At 39.0% G+C, this 14,118-nt stretch overlaps 2 protein-coding genes across 2 annotated transcripts; one reads left to right on the forward strand and one right to left on the reverse strand.

Annotated features, from left to right (window-relative positions):
- Positions 1 to 1,232: 1,232 nt before the first annotated feature.
- On the reverse strand, positions 1,233 to 6,064 carry LOC116167396. Its single transcript, XM_031482749.1, has 3 exons — positions 5,376 to 6,064; positions 5,066 to 5,314; positions 1,233 to 5,004 (listed from the first exon to the last, which is right to left on the reverse strand). Exons 1-3 carry the CDS (start codon positions 5,559 to 5,561, stop codon positions 4,327 to 4,329), a joined length of 1,113 nt encoding a protein of 370 aa, XP_031338609.1. The 5' UTR covers positions 5,562 to 6,064; the 3' UTR covers positions 1,233 to 4,326.
- Positions 6,065 to 12,165: 6,101 nt separating this feature from the next.
- On the forward strand, positions 12,166 to 13,472 carry LOC116166300. The gene has a single exon (XM_031481222.1). It carries the CDS (start codon positions 12,271 to 12,273, stop codon positions 13,153 to 13,155), a length of 885 nt encoding a protein of 294 aa, XP_031337082.1. The 5' UTR covers positions 12,166 to 12,270; the 3' UTR covers positions 13,156 to 13,472.
- The last annotated feature ends 646 nt before the right edge of the window (positions 13,473 to 14,118 follow it).

The following is a 14,118-nucleotide window of genomic DNA, read 5'->3' on the forward strand; positions in this document are numbered from 1 at the left end:
AATGTATTACCTATGCCTTTGTTAATATTCAATTATATCTCTCAAATGCTATGAAAGTAATGATCTCATATGACCGAAAAGTAATATAAATAACGAACACGGATTTTGATATGCCTTATTGACAGAAGGGACCTGTACCTTTAAGGTATCTTTACTTTCATTATAATTAAGGTACACTTGGTAATGTTCAGAAGTAGGTAATGGGTAACGTAAAATTAAGAATTCGATATTTAAACTATAAATAAAATCAAATCAAAGTCAATCTCTTATCTAACTGCAGTAGCATCTAAAGTGAAACAGTGTTAACAGCAGAGTGGCTGGTGTAATTCGTCGTACAATAATAATGGTGATACATACTGCATGTTATGGATGTCTGGTATGGCACCACTGTTTCTTTTACTGTGCCTAACACAGGTAAAATAAGAGAAGGCAGGGTAAATTGTCCTCGCCGAGGGTACTTTAGCAATACTACGTCTCAAACATCCAGTGTATTGTTTTAGCAGTAATACCAGTCAGCAACATGGTACAACTGCAATGTGTAACTTTTTTTAAACCGCTAATTTGTACGTATTACTGAAGTTTTATCCGTCGTTCCGAATATATTAAGCGTAGTTATGCTAAAACGGATTTGTCTTTCTGACAGGACTAAAGTTTTTTTTCAGTGCAGTCGTGAATTTAGAAGAAAACGGTTGTCCATCTTTGAAACAATTGAAAAAAGAAGCTGAAGCGTATCGCTGTCTACATCATAGTATTGAAGACCCGGTGTGCGCTTTAGAAAATTCGCTACTTTTACATGATTGGGTACAATTAAACTCGCGAGATGAATGCGGTACAGGTGCTGAAAAATTTGAAATCAATACCGTTTCTGAAGAGGAGGAAGAACGCAATTCGACTTGTTTGTGCTGCTGATCGACTGCCAAAACACGCTCCTAGACCTTGTGCCCTTATAGTAAACACTGATCCATCTCATCGTCCCGGCGAACATTGGATAGCGATCTACATCGACGAAGACGGTATTGGGGAATATTTCGACTCATTTGGACGATCGCCTCAAAATAATTATTATCATTTGAAATTTATGGAGACAAATTCTGTATATTATCGATACAATGGCACTGTACTTCAAGATTTTCATTCGGACGTGTGTGGTCTTTACTGTTTAATGTTCCTATATTTTAGAGCTTACAATATAATAATGTCAGATTTTGTAGATATTTTTACTACGTGTTTAATTCAAAACGATGAAATAATTAAGTATTTATATTACACTTGTTTTTGTATAGTTACATTTCAATAAACAATAAAATATTTGAGCTGATAGAGGCCATCATTTGACCATAGGAAGACAACACAAGAAGGATTCCAGACGTTAGTGTTAGAAACAATATGATCTATTTGTATTGTAATACAGATATTATGGTGCCTTCTCAAGTAGGTGGTTATAGGTAGGTACACCTTGCTGCTATATAATGTAAGTTTTTTCCTTAGACATTTTACTATTGTGTGTAGAATCGCACCCACTGTTCGGATTTAGTGAATGTATAGTTTTTAACTGAACCTCCCTATAACTTTGATGTGATTTAACATCGTAAGCGTGGTAATATATCAAATTTCGCAACACAGAACGAACTTATGTTTAGATAGAACTTACGAAGGTTCATGATTTAAGCGAATGCATTGACACAACTTAAACATTTAGTACGTACAATTTCAATCAATCACCTTAAACAACTAGGTATATAATGTCTGTATAAAATCACCGGTAGTAAAATTTATGAAAGTTTATGAAAGATAAATAATAAAACCACACGGGGTCACAATCGTACCTAATAAGAATAATAATAATTATAACAATAAACACTGGGATTAAAAGATCAATTTAGTAGGTTACGTCATGTGTGCAAAGTGGAAAACAGAACGGGCAATCTGTAAGTCACGATGCACGCGCAGCGTAACCATACGAGAGGGTGTCATAACAGCCGTCCAGTCGGCGCCGTTTATTGTATTGAACCTGGTAAATCTTGGACTCTGACTTCGATACAACATCGTGAGTTGCGGTCCGATCAATTTTGCGATCCGTGTGCGCGTACAAGGGCTCGGCATTATTCAAAACCAACTCTTTCAGCGAATCAAAGTTGATGATTTGAGAATTCGCAAGTGTGATACCCTTGGCCTTACATACGGTGATGTATTTGTTCTTGTCCGTCGAAAACACCTTATACGCATAATTCTTGCGGCCGCCGCTCACGAATTCGACTATACGGCTACCGGGTCCGTATGCTTCCATCTCGTCGGTCATGTCGCCAAGAAAATCACCAACTGGTGGAACCCACTCGCCCGGTCTTTGCGTAAAAATAATCGAATCTGTATCAAAGTACAGTACCCGCTGACCAAGCTTCTCCAAGTAGCTATACAGTACAAGTCAAGCATTTGCGGTAGTATAGGCAGCTAATACGACATTGACAGTTGTGAGAGGTTCGACGCCATCTTCGGGTCTAAGCCAGTTTACACAAATGACATCGTCGCTAACTAGCAAGAGAGACTGTACCTCCTTCGAAGGATCGACCATAATTTTGAAAAATTCTTCTGTTCCGAAATAATTGATGTTTGTGTTAAATTTTCCGGCTGCCCGAACTTTCCCCAAAATGAATTTAAAAATAATTTTGCTATGTATCTAAGACCAGGATTAGCGCAAATTTTGTCCCAATCCAGACGGATACCCTCCCTTTCCAAATATTCGCGAAGGTAGCGCTCCTTCGACGTATCGTCCGCGCACCAAGAAGGCCAGCCACTACTCTCTTGCTTTATTTTCAAAAAGTTATCGACGTAACTCGAAAACAGCCCATCACTCCTACTCTCTTTGTCGTAGTGGCTAACCTCATATTCCCACACCTCAAAGACTTCTAAGACCGTGTAACCCATCTCCATAGCTTTGCGAAGCTCGTCCGCAACGTAAGTTCCGGTAAACTTACGTTCGTCTTGTGTATGTGTGCAATCATGCTGAGTTTGATTCTCAGCACAGGTTCTACACAACACGAACATTAAATTTACCGTGCATTTTCAAGGGTAGAACGGGATGGTACAAATCAGACGGTGGCAGTATGCTACACTTTACCAAACCCTCGATGGTGTGCAAGTCGAGGGTGCGACAGTCGTCTGAGACATATACCTTCGGGTGACGAATGGCGTATTTTGAGTACTTGTTAATAAAAGGGTAAAGTGAGCAAACGTCCAAATATCTGATTTACGTATTCTCGTTCTCAGTCTTGAAGTGTAACTTGACCGCATTGGTACGACCACCGAAAAAACTATCGCGGGGATTCAGAGGTGTCTGATTCAGCACTTCGGGTGAGCTAACAAATGCTCTAGCAATCGGATTTTGCTTTAAAAATGATCTGAATTCACATTCCCAAATTTCTTTCAACTCATAATTAAAAGAACGTATCCTTGCCGATGTGGCGGCGGTTTTCTCCCTACGCAAAAACACCGTTTGTCGTGCACGCATATCAGTAGGAACCTGATATTTGTAACACATTTCACAGCCGTGATAATAACAACCGTGAAACTGATAAACGGTATTTGTTTCGGGTGAAAAGCCATCGACAAGGATACCCTCCCTTAATCGTACTTCACGCGAGTTTACAGTGTGCTGAATACGAACACCTTCCGAATGTTCCAGCCAGAGAAGCCATTGAATGGCAATCCTCGACTGTTTATCGGCCATCCGATAACCGCCATTTGGAATAAGTCCAATAGTGTTCTCCTGCAAGAAATTTCTACGAAATACTAAACTACACGCGCCCGCAATTGTACAACATTCTCTAAAGGGATCGACACCGTTTTCACTGGTAAATCTCTTCCAAAACTCGACACAAGCCTTCCTAAGTATGGTTACGTCCTGAACACAATAACGAATCAATTCGTTTTGGAAGTTAAACTGAGTACTGTGTGCGATTTCATCGTTGTATCATCTTAGGAAGACTGAGCGAGCTTCGGAGGACATTTCATCAGGACCATAATAGTGCATGGCTGGTAAAACACCCTCATAATTTTGGTTAGCCAACGTATTAAACAAATGTGGAAAATAACCTTTGGATGCGGTAAAGTTGAAGGTTTTCGGAAGCTTGGACAGGGCCATAGGAAGAAAATTAAGACTGTCAATGAATTTAATGTTGTTATCGCAGGAGAGGGACATGATCTTGGTACCGTTAGATATTAGTTGTGGATTCCAGGCAGCTGAGGACTTGAGAATTTCTTTCAGTATGAACTGACAGTCGTAACTTTTCGCATTATGTGCTAGAGCAACAACTTTACGACCTTTTCCCGCTATTTTGCTGAAAACGCAGCCGTTAAGCTCTCTATGACATTGTAGTGGTTATTCTCGAAAAGCAAATTCAAAACCTTACGCGCGGGATCACGAGGCCCTTCAAAATAAACTGTTTTACCTTGCCGATGATTGTATACAACAATGGTATAGTCGAGTAAATGATGTTGAAATTGACGTATGTGTTCAAGTGTACCGCCATTGCTTAAATCTACCACCGCGTCGGTGCATAATTCGAGAGCCCGCAGCTCAACAATGGGATGACCATTTTTGAAGCTACGGACTCTCGGATCATTATCAACAATGGCTATCGACACAACGAGTGCCCTCGCTAAACATAAGTTATCTGCATTGTTTATTTGAATTATGCCACGCTTACGACGACAAAACTCGTTAAAAGTTGTACCCGTCATTTTCAAACGTGACGGACCTCCATTACCAACGGGCAAACTAACGCGATCTACACGCAAACGTAAAGTGTCATGTGTGAAGAAACTTACATTACTGGCCAGAATTTTTTCGAGCGTACCCATCATAACTGTAGCGTTTAGCTGATCGGCGCGTCGAAATGAAAAGCCCACAGGTTTGTCTGGCGTCTCTTCGCTGATCAATGTCATTCCAATTCGATCCGAAGGGTTGACATTACGTGTAATCTTTTCGATTATCTCCTTTAAGGCGGACTGCGAAATCAGAAATGGCAATTGTTAAAATTTTGTATATTCAATTATGACTATACCATACCTCCAGCCATACGATCGGTGCCTCGAGTTTATGTTCACTTTTAAATTTGAATAAGAGATTCGTCGACATCGTATTATACTTCTTGATAAGACGACTACCCTCGCTGACAATTTCTAAATACTTGTAATCCTCCGAGTCCAGGGGTCTCCTAACGGCGATGCCACTGCCGATGTTTTCTGTAACAGGTTGAGGGTGTCGGGCGGACGCCTCGTTGTCCACAGAAGCACTAGCAGTGGAAGGCGTTTCATTCTACGCAGAAATTATTCGTACGTTAAAATTAAAATAATAAGTGGAAATTTGTCTGACTTACATTATCCCTTTGATAGATAGCTTGGGCTGCCGCTCTCAAATCGTTGTAACGAGCTACGTCTTCGGTAGAAAGGCGCACTCCACTTACTATAAGGTCTAACACCTGATGGTATGCCTTTACTATTCCATCATTGGAAAACATACCATTTTCGAATGCTCTCAACAAAAAGTCAACGTTCGAATTCATTTTCGCGTTAAGAGAACTATAAAACGTAGCTACTATTTATGTTACAAATAAATTGAAACACAGAATAGCAATGGTACGTCGGACGAGTCTTACATCAGTTTTATAACATTCCGAAGCTAATTAACACTGTAATTAGAAATGTAGTGTTACTTTGGGTTTTTACGTATAACGATGCGCCACATACTTTGACTAATGGGACACGACCTTCACTAGATACCTGACTGCATAGCTACTAAATATTGACAGTGCACGAAATCAAACATTCCATAATTTTCAAAATGTATTAGCCATGATTCACTTAAAAAATGTAATTAAAACATAAGGCGAATGTCTTTTATGAGCTCTTTATTAATTCAATACATTCACAACTCATTCTCTTAGCAGTTACACAACATTTAACCGACGGAAAAAAACCTTCTTTTCAGAAACCAATCTAAATTACAAGTCCTTCAATGAGAACAACTTTTCAAAAACTTTTATTGAAAAAACACATTAAGATTAATGATACAGTAAACTTCGGCTATAACGCACCCGGTTATAACGAACCCTCGGTTATAGCGAACCAAATTGAAAGTCCCGCCAATAGTTCCATAAGGACAATGTTAAAAATTACCGTTTATAACGATCCCGGTTATTACGTACAATCGGTTATAACGAACTGAAAAATAGACGCTTAGGCGTATTTTATATACAAAATCCACCGGTTTTAACGAACGCGCGCGTTGGAACAAAATTATTGTACTACATATATCCATTGTAAACAGTCGTACGAGTGCCCTTAGGATATTACACGTTTTCACGAAAATGAGTCAACATCCGCCCCGGCAAGATTTGTTTGCGCCGAAGTTATTTATGGCTTTTAGCAATTAGTCACTCTCCCGCAGTTGCAGATGCAGTTTTGCTTCCGCGATACGTGTACAATGGGTGACAAACAAAAACGGCAATCGTTTACGTTGCAAGTTAAATGTGACATTATTCGTGAGTTGATAGGTGGGAAAAAACAAGTTGATGTGTGCCGCGAAAAAAGCTTGAGCAAATCTACTGTTGCAACAATTTGGAAGAACCGGGATGAACTGTTAAAAGCATTTGAAAGCATAAACGTTAAAGTGAAGAAAATGAGAAAATCTGTACATGATGAGGTGGATAGAGCTCTGTTAATATGGTTTTCGCAACAGAGACGGAATAATGTTACAATAAGTGGTGCAATTCTCCGAACAAAAGCGGAAGAATTTGGCAAAAAAGTTCAAGACAACTTCGTGTGCAGTGAAGGCTGGGTTGAAAGATGGAAAGCGCGACATAACATATGCAGCGGTAAAATTCTCGGTGAAGCATCAGATGTTAATACAGAAGTGGTGGATAACTGGATTTCAACTGTCTGGCCAACAATTAAAGAAGAGTACAGCGAAAATGATGTTTTTAATGCGGATGAAACAGGTCTCTTTTTTAAACTTACTCCGGACAAAACCTTAAAATTCCGAGGAGAAAAATGTGTTGGCGGTAAATTGTCGAAGGAGAGGATTACTGTGTTGGTTTGCGCCAATATGTCAGGGACAGAAAAAAGAAAACTTTTGGTTATTGGCAAGTCCCAAAACCCCCGATGTTTTAAAAATGTTAGAAGTCTTCCAGTGGATTATCGCGCAAATTCTAAAGCTTGGATGACATCAGAGTTATTCATTGAGCACGTGCGAAAATGGGACGAAGAACTGAAAAGAAAAAAACGCAAAATTGTGTTATTAATTGACAATTGCCCAGCACATCCCAAAATTCAACAATTGCAGTTTATCAAGCTAGTCTTCATGCCTCCAAACACAAGCTCTATACTTCAGCCAATGGACCCTCAAAACCTATTATCGTCATTCGCTGCTAATTAGGCAAGTGCAAAACATAGATTCGGGAAAGGCTGTAACCGTTTCTGTATTGGATGCCATAAATCTAATCCACAAATCTTGGCAGAAGATATCAAGGCAAACAATAAAAAACTGTTATAAGCACGCAGGATTTTATTCTCCCAGTACGGATGAAGAATATGACTCTGATGACGATTTACCACTGCACACCTGGCTTATAAATCAACAAAGGACGACAACGCCTGGTACTTCTACCTCTGGAAACCATGGAGTGGCCATCGAGGATAATGTTGTGGATGAATTTGTTACTGTGGATGACTGTGTCATAACTTCCGAATTTTTGACGGATGATGAAATAATGTCTGCGGTAATAGAAGAATATGAGGATAACAACTCAGACACCGAAGACGAGGATAGTACGGAGGATGCAACAGTTACGAATGCAAGCGCAGTTCAATGTCTACGTGAGATTCGAAAATTTTTACAATCGCGCGGTGCATCACAAAATTTGTTTAACAATTTAGTTGAGTTGGAAACATTCGTAGATAACATTTGTGCAAACAATGCAGAAGTTCAGAAAAGAATTACCGACTACTTTAACCTTACTACAACCTAATATGTAATTAGTACATAATTACATATGTACATAATTATGTACATAATTACATATGTATGTACATAGTCTATTAAAACTTAAATATGTACTATGTACATTTGTGGTTCAAAGTTTATTTTTTGTATCTTTTAAAAATGGAATTGCATTTATTTTACAATAAAAATTTAAAAATGTATCTTGTATACGTTTTTTTACATTTTTGTTTATAACGAACTTCGGTTATAACGAACAGATTTTCGCGGTCCCTTGAGGTTCGTTATAACCGAAGTTTACTGTAGTAGGCGACCGATATAAAAAAGTGCGTGACCATAACTAAAACAGTGGTTTTATTTTTGCAGTCAGTTGTTCTCAGTGATCTGTACCGATGTAACCCTTGTAACAAGTGACCATCAATAGCATCATGAATCTCAACAACTTAAAACAGAAGACCTACTGCAAATCATTTAACAAACGCAAGGTTTTGACGCTTACATGATATTAAAAATGAATACCATCAATACTAAGTATGGTAACCGGAGAGTCTAAAGACTCGGAACGGTTTTATAAATATTTTAAAAAAGTCAATTCAATTGAAAACACGTTCGTTCCTCTTTCGTAGCTTAGGACCCATAGGAAAGAGAACAATCATATTGTTCTTCAACAGCTGAAAATATTTGTATTGTTTTTTGCATACCTGCAATAATATGTATCATTATCAATTGTCATATATAATTACATAAAGTATTTGAAAGTTTCTGAAGTTCTTACACTTAATTGTTAATTGTAATTAAGTACGAATTCGTCACAGTATTCGTTAATTAGGTACATAATGACCCACGAAAACGTATACAGGGTGACAATTTGAAAACTTACCACCCCCCATATCTTAGTAAATAAACGAGATATTTAAAAAAATCAAAATCCGTTTCGGTAATTCGGAAGCGGGAATCACAATGACATAGTTGGCGACGCACCCCCTCCACCCCCTGCGCCCTAGCCACCCCAACTTTTAAATCTTAAATAGTGACCCCCCATGTGTGATACGTCGTTGGAAAGCTCTGAAAAAATGCTTTCCAACCATACCAAATAGCATTACATTTAGGTTAGTAATTATCGTGCAAATCAAAAAATAAACATGGAAAATCGTATTTCACTTGAACTTTCAAAGCCGACTCGACAGCAACTCATTTTTGATCGCCAGTTATAATCTATTCTCAAACTCTTGTCGAACCTTTTCAAATGTTGGTTTTGCAATATTTCGACATTCTTGAATTATTCTCTGTCTTAGTTCGTCTATGTTCGCCGGTTGCGTTTTAAATACGACAGATTTCAAATGTATTATATTAGTTTATTTTTTGATTTGCACGATAATTACTAACCTAAATGTAATGCTATTTGGTATGGTTGGAAAGCATTTTTTCAGAGCTTTCCAACGACATATCGCACATGGGGGGTCACTATTTAAGATTTAAAAGTTGGGGTGGCTGGGGCGCAGGGGGTTGGAGGGGGTGCGTCGCCAACTATGTCATTGTGATTCCCCTCCGAATTACCGAAACGGATTTTGATTTTTTTAAATATCTCGTTTATTTACTAAGATATGGGGGGTGGTAAGTTTTCAAATTGTCACCCTGTATAAATGGACTCTACTTTCCAGTAAAATTATAAAAAATCCAGATCTCCGAACAGAACTAGCTCCAGCAAGTACACCCTCATCACATCAGTACGTGTGTAATCGAACGTAGCAGTACGTAAGTTATAAATCAGTTTATTTTTATTTTCATTATACTAAAATACGTATGGCTTTTTTAGCTTAAAAATGAATAAAATTAATAATGAAATGGTCCGTCTCAACATATTGGTCCAGGAACTGGAGCGACAAAACACAATAATACAAGAGAGTACGCCAGGTTGGGATCTAAATATGATCGCCAATTTAGAAACATTGAATCCCTCTGCTCTCGACCAGCACAAGATCTACTATCAGAGTCAACAACATTAAAAAAGGCTGTTAAAGAAGCCGCCGAAGTTCGGCTCCAATATCTAACAGAGTGTTTCACCTTCAGCCGACAGTATGAACGGGTTATGGATGTGTACAACGATCTGATGGAGTCTGTCGAGGAGGGTCTAGGTTTTGATCTAGGTGACCGCGACCGATTAAGGCCAGAGTACGAAAAATTAATAAACGAGTACGACACCGTTATGGGCACAGTATCAACGTGGACTCAACTCAATGCCAGCATCGACACCTTGCGGCCTGATTTTATTTTTAAATATAGTAATCTCCTTAGTTTATAAAGTACCTAATTATCTATAATATAAACATATATCCAAAAATCAATCAATCATGTTTTATTTTGAAACAAGGCGTTGTGGTGCCGCAACAAAATTTCACCATGTATACACTTCGAGCAAACATCCTATACACTGGTGATAAAAAGTGACCATGCGCAAAAAATTACAGGAATCTACATTTTCAAATTTACAGTGACCTACTACCAACTGAAAATTACAGGAAACTACACCACCAAATTACCGACACCAGCGAAAAATTACAGGAATCTGCAATTTTTACAGAAATCTACACTTTCAATTCTTGTACCTCTAGCAATTGCCACTAGATGGCGGCACCACTGTCAACAAGATGTCTACAGGAAAAGTGAAAGTTGATAAGAGTATACGGGAAAAGGAAATTGTTATCAGCTACAGGTAATAACAATAAAGAGATGAGAAAGTTACTAAATTTGAATTCGAATTGTAGGGAAAGAAGAGTAGAAAATGAAATAAAGTATTTCGAAGACTTAATAGGCCTTAAGGGTAAGAAAATAAACCGTTACAACACGCGTACACAATAATCTTCCGTGCAAATTTTTGATCGGGTCTATATTCCAATTGTATCTTTCTGTATAAGGTCGACCCCAAATGATGAATAACGATTTTATATTCATTTGTAGCATATGGAAATCCAAATTCAAAGTATTGATACTTGTAGTCTCATTTTTCAAAAAAATCATTCTTTTTGAATAGGAACTCATATAAAGCATTGCATTCTGAAAACAATAGTGAATGCTTATTAAAAACTGAACTTATACATACGATATGCTGTACATTCGTTTGCGTAGTCCGTTATCTTAATTGTTTAGGGATTACACTGAAGTCACAGTGCTCATTAATTAGAAACTTAATAGACCATTAATGACGTGTGAATATTCCAATCGTGGCCGAACTCCTCACAGTACTCGTTAATGAGTATGTAATGATTCGCTAAACCCTATATAAAAAGGATTCGTACCTTCAATAAATTATAGAAGATACCGTCTATCAACTCTGTCGCACGTATATATCAGAGCCGACATCAATACCCATAGTACCACGACCATAACGTAAGTTATAAAACAACTTGTTTTTATTTTCGTCATATCTAACAAGTGACTATTTCTTTGCTAGCTTAAAAATGAATAAAATACAATCAGAGATCAGAATCCTCAACATCCTAGTAGCGGCATTGGATGAAGACAACACTCTGATAGAGAGTACCACACCGGGCCCCGACTTGGTCCTAGTCTCGAACTTAAAGTCTTTCGATTTCGATGACATCGTAAAACTAGGACCGGTTTCAGGGAGGTCTCGACGTCTGTTAGGGATTTTGGGAAATCACACACACTGCACACCGGTGTCCATGGTGTTAGATACCGTGCTTGAGTGTGAGCTACGCACCTTCGAGCTCAACCTACATCGAATGTTACACGATGCTGCCCAATTCGGAGAACACGTCGCAGAATTTACAGATCAACGACGAATATACATGAACCAGTACAATGATTTCAGTCGACGATACCATCAGCTACAAAACACCTACGAAGAAGTATTGGAGGCTGTCAATGAGGGTTTTGGCTTCGAGGTCAGCCTCACCATTAGACTGCGTATCGAATACAGCATTGTAATAAGTATTTACAATAATGTTACACCTCTCGCCGAAAACCTGGTCCGTCGCATCGCAGACATTGATAGAATGCGTGCCATTGTTATTCAATCACGCCGCAGTTCTACACTTTATAAAATAGCTATTACAGATATAAATATATATTCAAAACATTACATCTTTTATTTTATCGAAACATTGTCACAGCCGGGGCTCCCTCCCTTTATACAGGGTGGGGCACGGGAACTTCCCACATTAAAAAAAACTGCTGTTGGGATATGGGCGGTTGTAGAGGAGTGGGGTAGGTCTCGTTCGGAGCGGTGAGTGATGTAGTTTTCAGTCGTTACCATGCCGTGGTCAGGTGAGCAGCGTGCGTTCATTATCGAGACTTTTTTCAAAAATGGTGAATCTGTAACTGCTACTTTGAGGGCATTCCGTACAAGGTACAGTTTGTCGTCGTCTGCTAGTGTTCCCGACCGGAAAACAATTTTGTCTTGGGTGCAAAAGTTTAGAGCAACAGGATCTGCGCTAAATTCAAAGAAGAAAGGCCCAGCTGTCACCGTTAGAACCCCTGAAAACATTGCTCGAGTGAGGGCGTCGATCGAACAGAGTCCTACGCGTTCTGCGAGAAAACATGCTTCTGCTCTTCAGATTTCGGCGAGAACAGTGAGGCGGATTTTGCATACTGACCTCAATTTGCACCCCTACAAGATCATGGTTGCCCAGGAATTGTCCCCAACAGACTGGGGGCGACGTGTGGAATGTTGTGAGGCGATCCTTCAACAAGTGCCTCCCACTGCGGTTTTGTGGACTAGCGATGAAGCTCATTTTCATCTGTCAGGGTGTGTGAATAAGCAAAACTGCCGTTATTGGGCAGCTGAGAACCCTCGAGAGCTTCACCAAAGACCCCTTCACAGCCCCAAGGTCACAGTTTGGTGTGCACTGTCGTCTGTAGGCATCATTGGGCCTTATTTTTTTGAGGAGGGTGGTGTCACGATTACTGTGAACTCTGATCGGTACTGTGACATGCTTGAGAATTTTTTGAGGCCAAAAATCGAAGAATTCGGTGAGGAACATGAACGTGAGAGCTTCTGGTTCCAACAAGATGGTGCTACAGCACACACAGCCCGTCGTTCACGCGCTATTCTCCAGGAGATGTTCCCCGGGCAGGTGGTCTCCTTGCATGAGCCCATTCAGTGGCCCCCGCGCTCCCCCCGATTTAAGCCCTTGTGATTTTTATCTATGGGGTTACCTCAAGGCCGAGGTTTTCAAACATCGTCCAAGGACCCTGGAAGACCTCAAAACCGCAATCGAGGGAGAAATCGCCCAGATAACCTCCACCACACTTGAGAAAGTCATGCGAAACTTCCACGAAAGGCTCAATATCTGTATTGCCCGGCAAGGCCATCATTTAGACGATATTATTTTTAAAACGTAGTTTGAAAAAACTACATGAGGTAATCTTTTTGATAAATAAATTCTTGTTTCATTATCTCGATTAGTTTTTTTTTAACAACCTTTTGAAATGTGGGAGTTTCCCGTGCCCCACCCTGTACTACAGAACTTTGAATATAGACTACTAAAGAAGTACCGATTGTATGGATCACGATGCGGGTGTTAGGTGTGTTGCCTATATACTCATTTTTACTTAAATATGTGGTTAATAATTTATAATTATTATAATTATTATAATTATAATAACTCATTCCTTATTATTGAAAACTGTAACATTCGCTACTAGCGTCACCTATAAAGCAATAGATGTAGACTGTAAGTAAGAAATTTATTTTCTGGATATTAGCAAAGCTTTGAAATCAAAGGTAAAAGCAAATTTATTTCATCTTCTATCTTTGTCTCACCTTTGAGTAACTATTTTTGTTCCAACAGGGACTGTTAATGTGGAAATGCGCTTTTTGTTATTTACGATTACGTTTAACTTATTTAACTTTGGTTGCGAGGTTGAGCTGAGAAAAATTCTTATCCATCAAGCATGTTGTCAGTAAAAAACTGCATTCGGTCATTTTCATATTTTGTTAAAAGAGCCCTCCACCTTCGGTGTCGGGCTCTTTCGCCAAAATATGAAAATAAACTCATGCAGTTTTTAGACAACATGCTTTCAAAAAAATTATCCGTAATTTTGATGCACTTGTGCAATTACTTACGATAATTGCACGTGTGGTATTTCAGCGATAATTT

This window comes from Photinus pyralis, unplaced genomic scaffold (assembly GCF_008802855.1).
Source record: "Photinus pyralis isolate 1611_PpyrPB1 unplaced genomic scaffold, Ppyr1.3 Ppyr1.4_LG3b, whole genome shotgun sequence".
Taxonomy (NCBI): Eukaryota; Metazoa; Arthropoda; class Insecta; order Coleoptera; family Lampyridae; genus Photinus; species Photinus pyralis.

Bases quoted from the DNA above. Each gene is read 5' to 3' on its own strand.
- LOC116167396 (XM_031482749.1), bottom strand. From the start codon at position 5,561: ATGAATTCGAACGTTGACTTTTTGTTGAGAGCATTCGAAAATGGTATG. The intron at 5,315-5,375 runs GTAAGTCAGACA...ATTTCTGCGTAG, and splicing joins CTATCTATCAAAGGGATAAT to AATGAAACGCCTTCCACTGC. The intron at 5,005-5,065 runs GTATGGTATAGT...CTGATTTCGCAG, and splicing joins CACCGATCGTATGGCTGGAG to TCCGCCTTAAAGGAGATAAT.
- LOC116166300 (XM_031481222.1), top strand. From the start codon at position 12,271: ATGCCGTGGTCAGGTGAGCAGCGTGCGTTCATTATCGAGACTTTTTTC.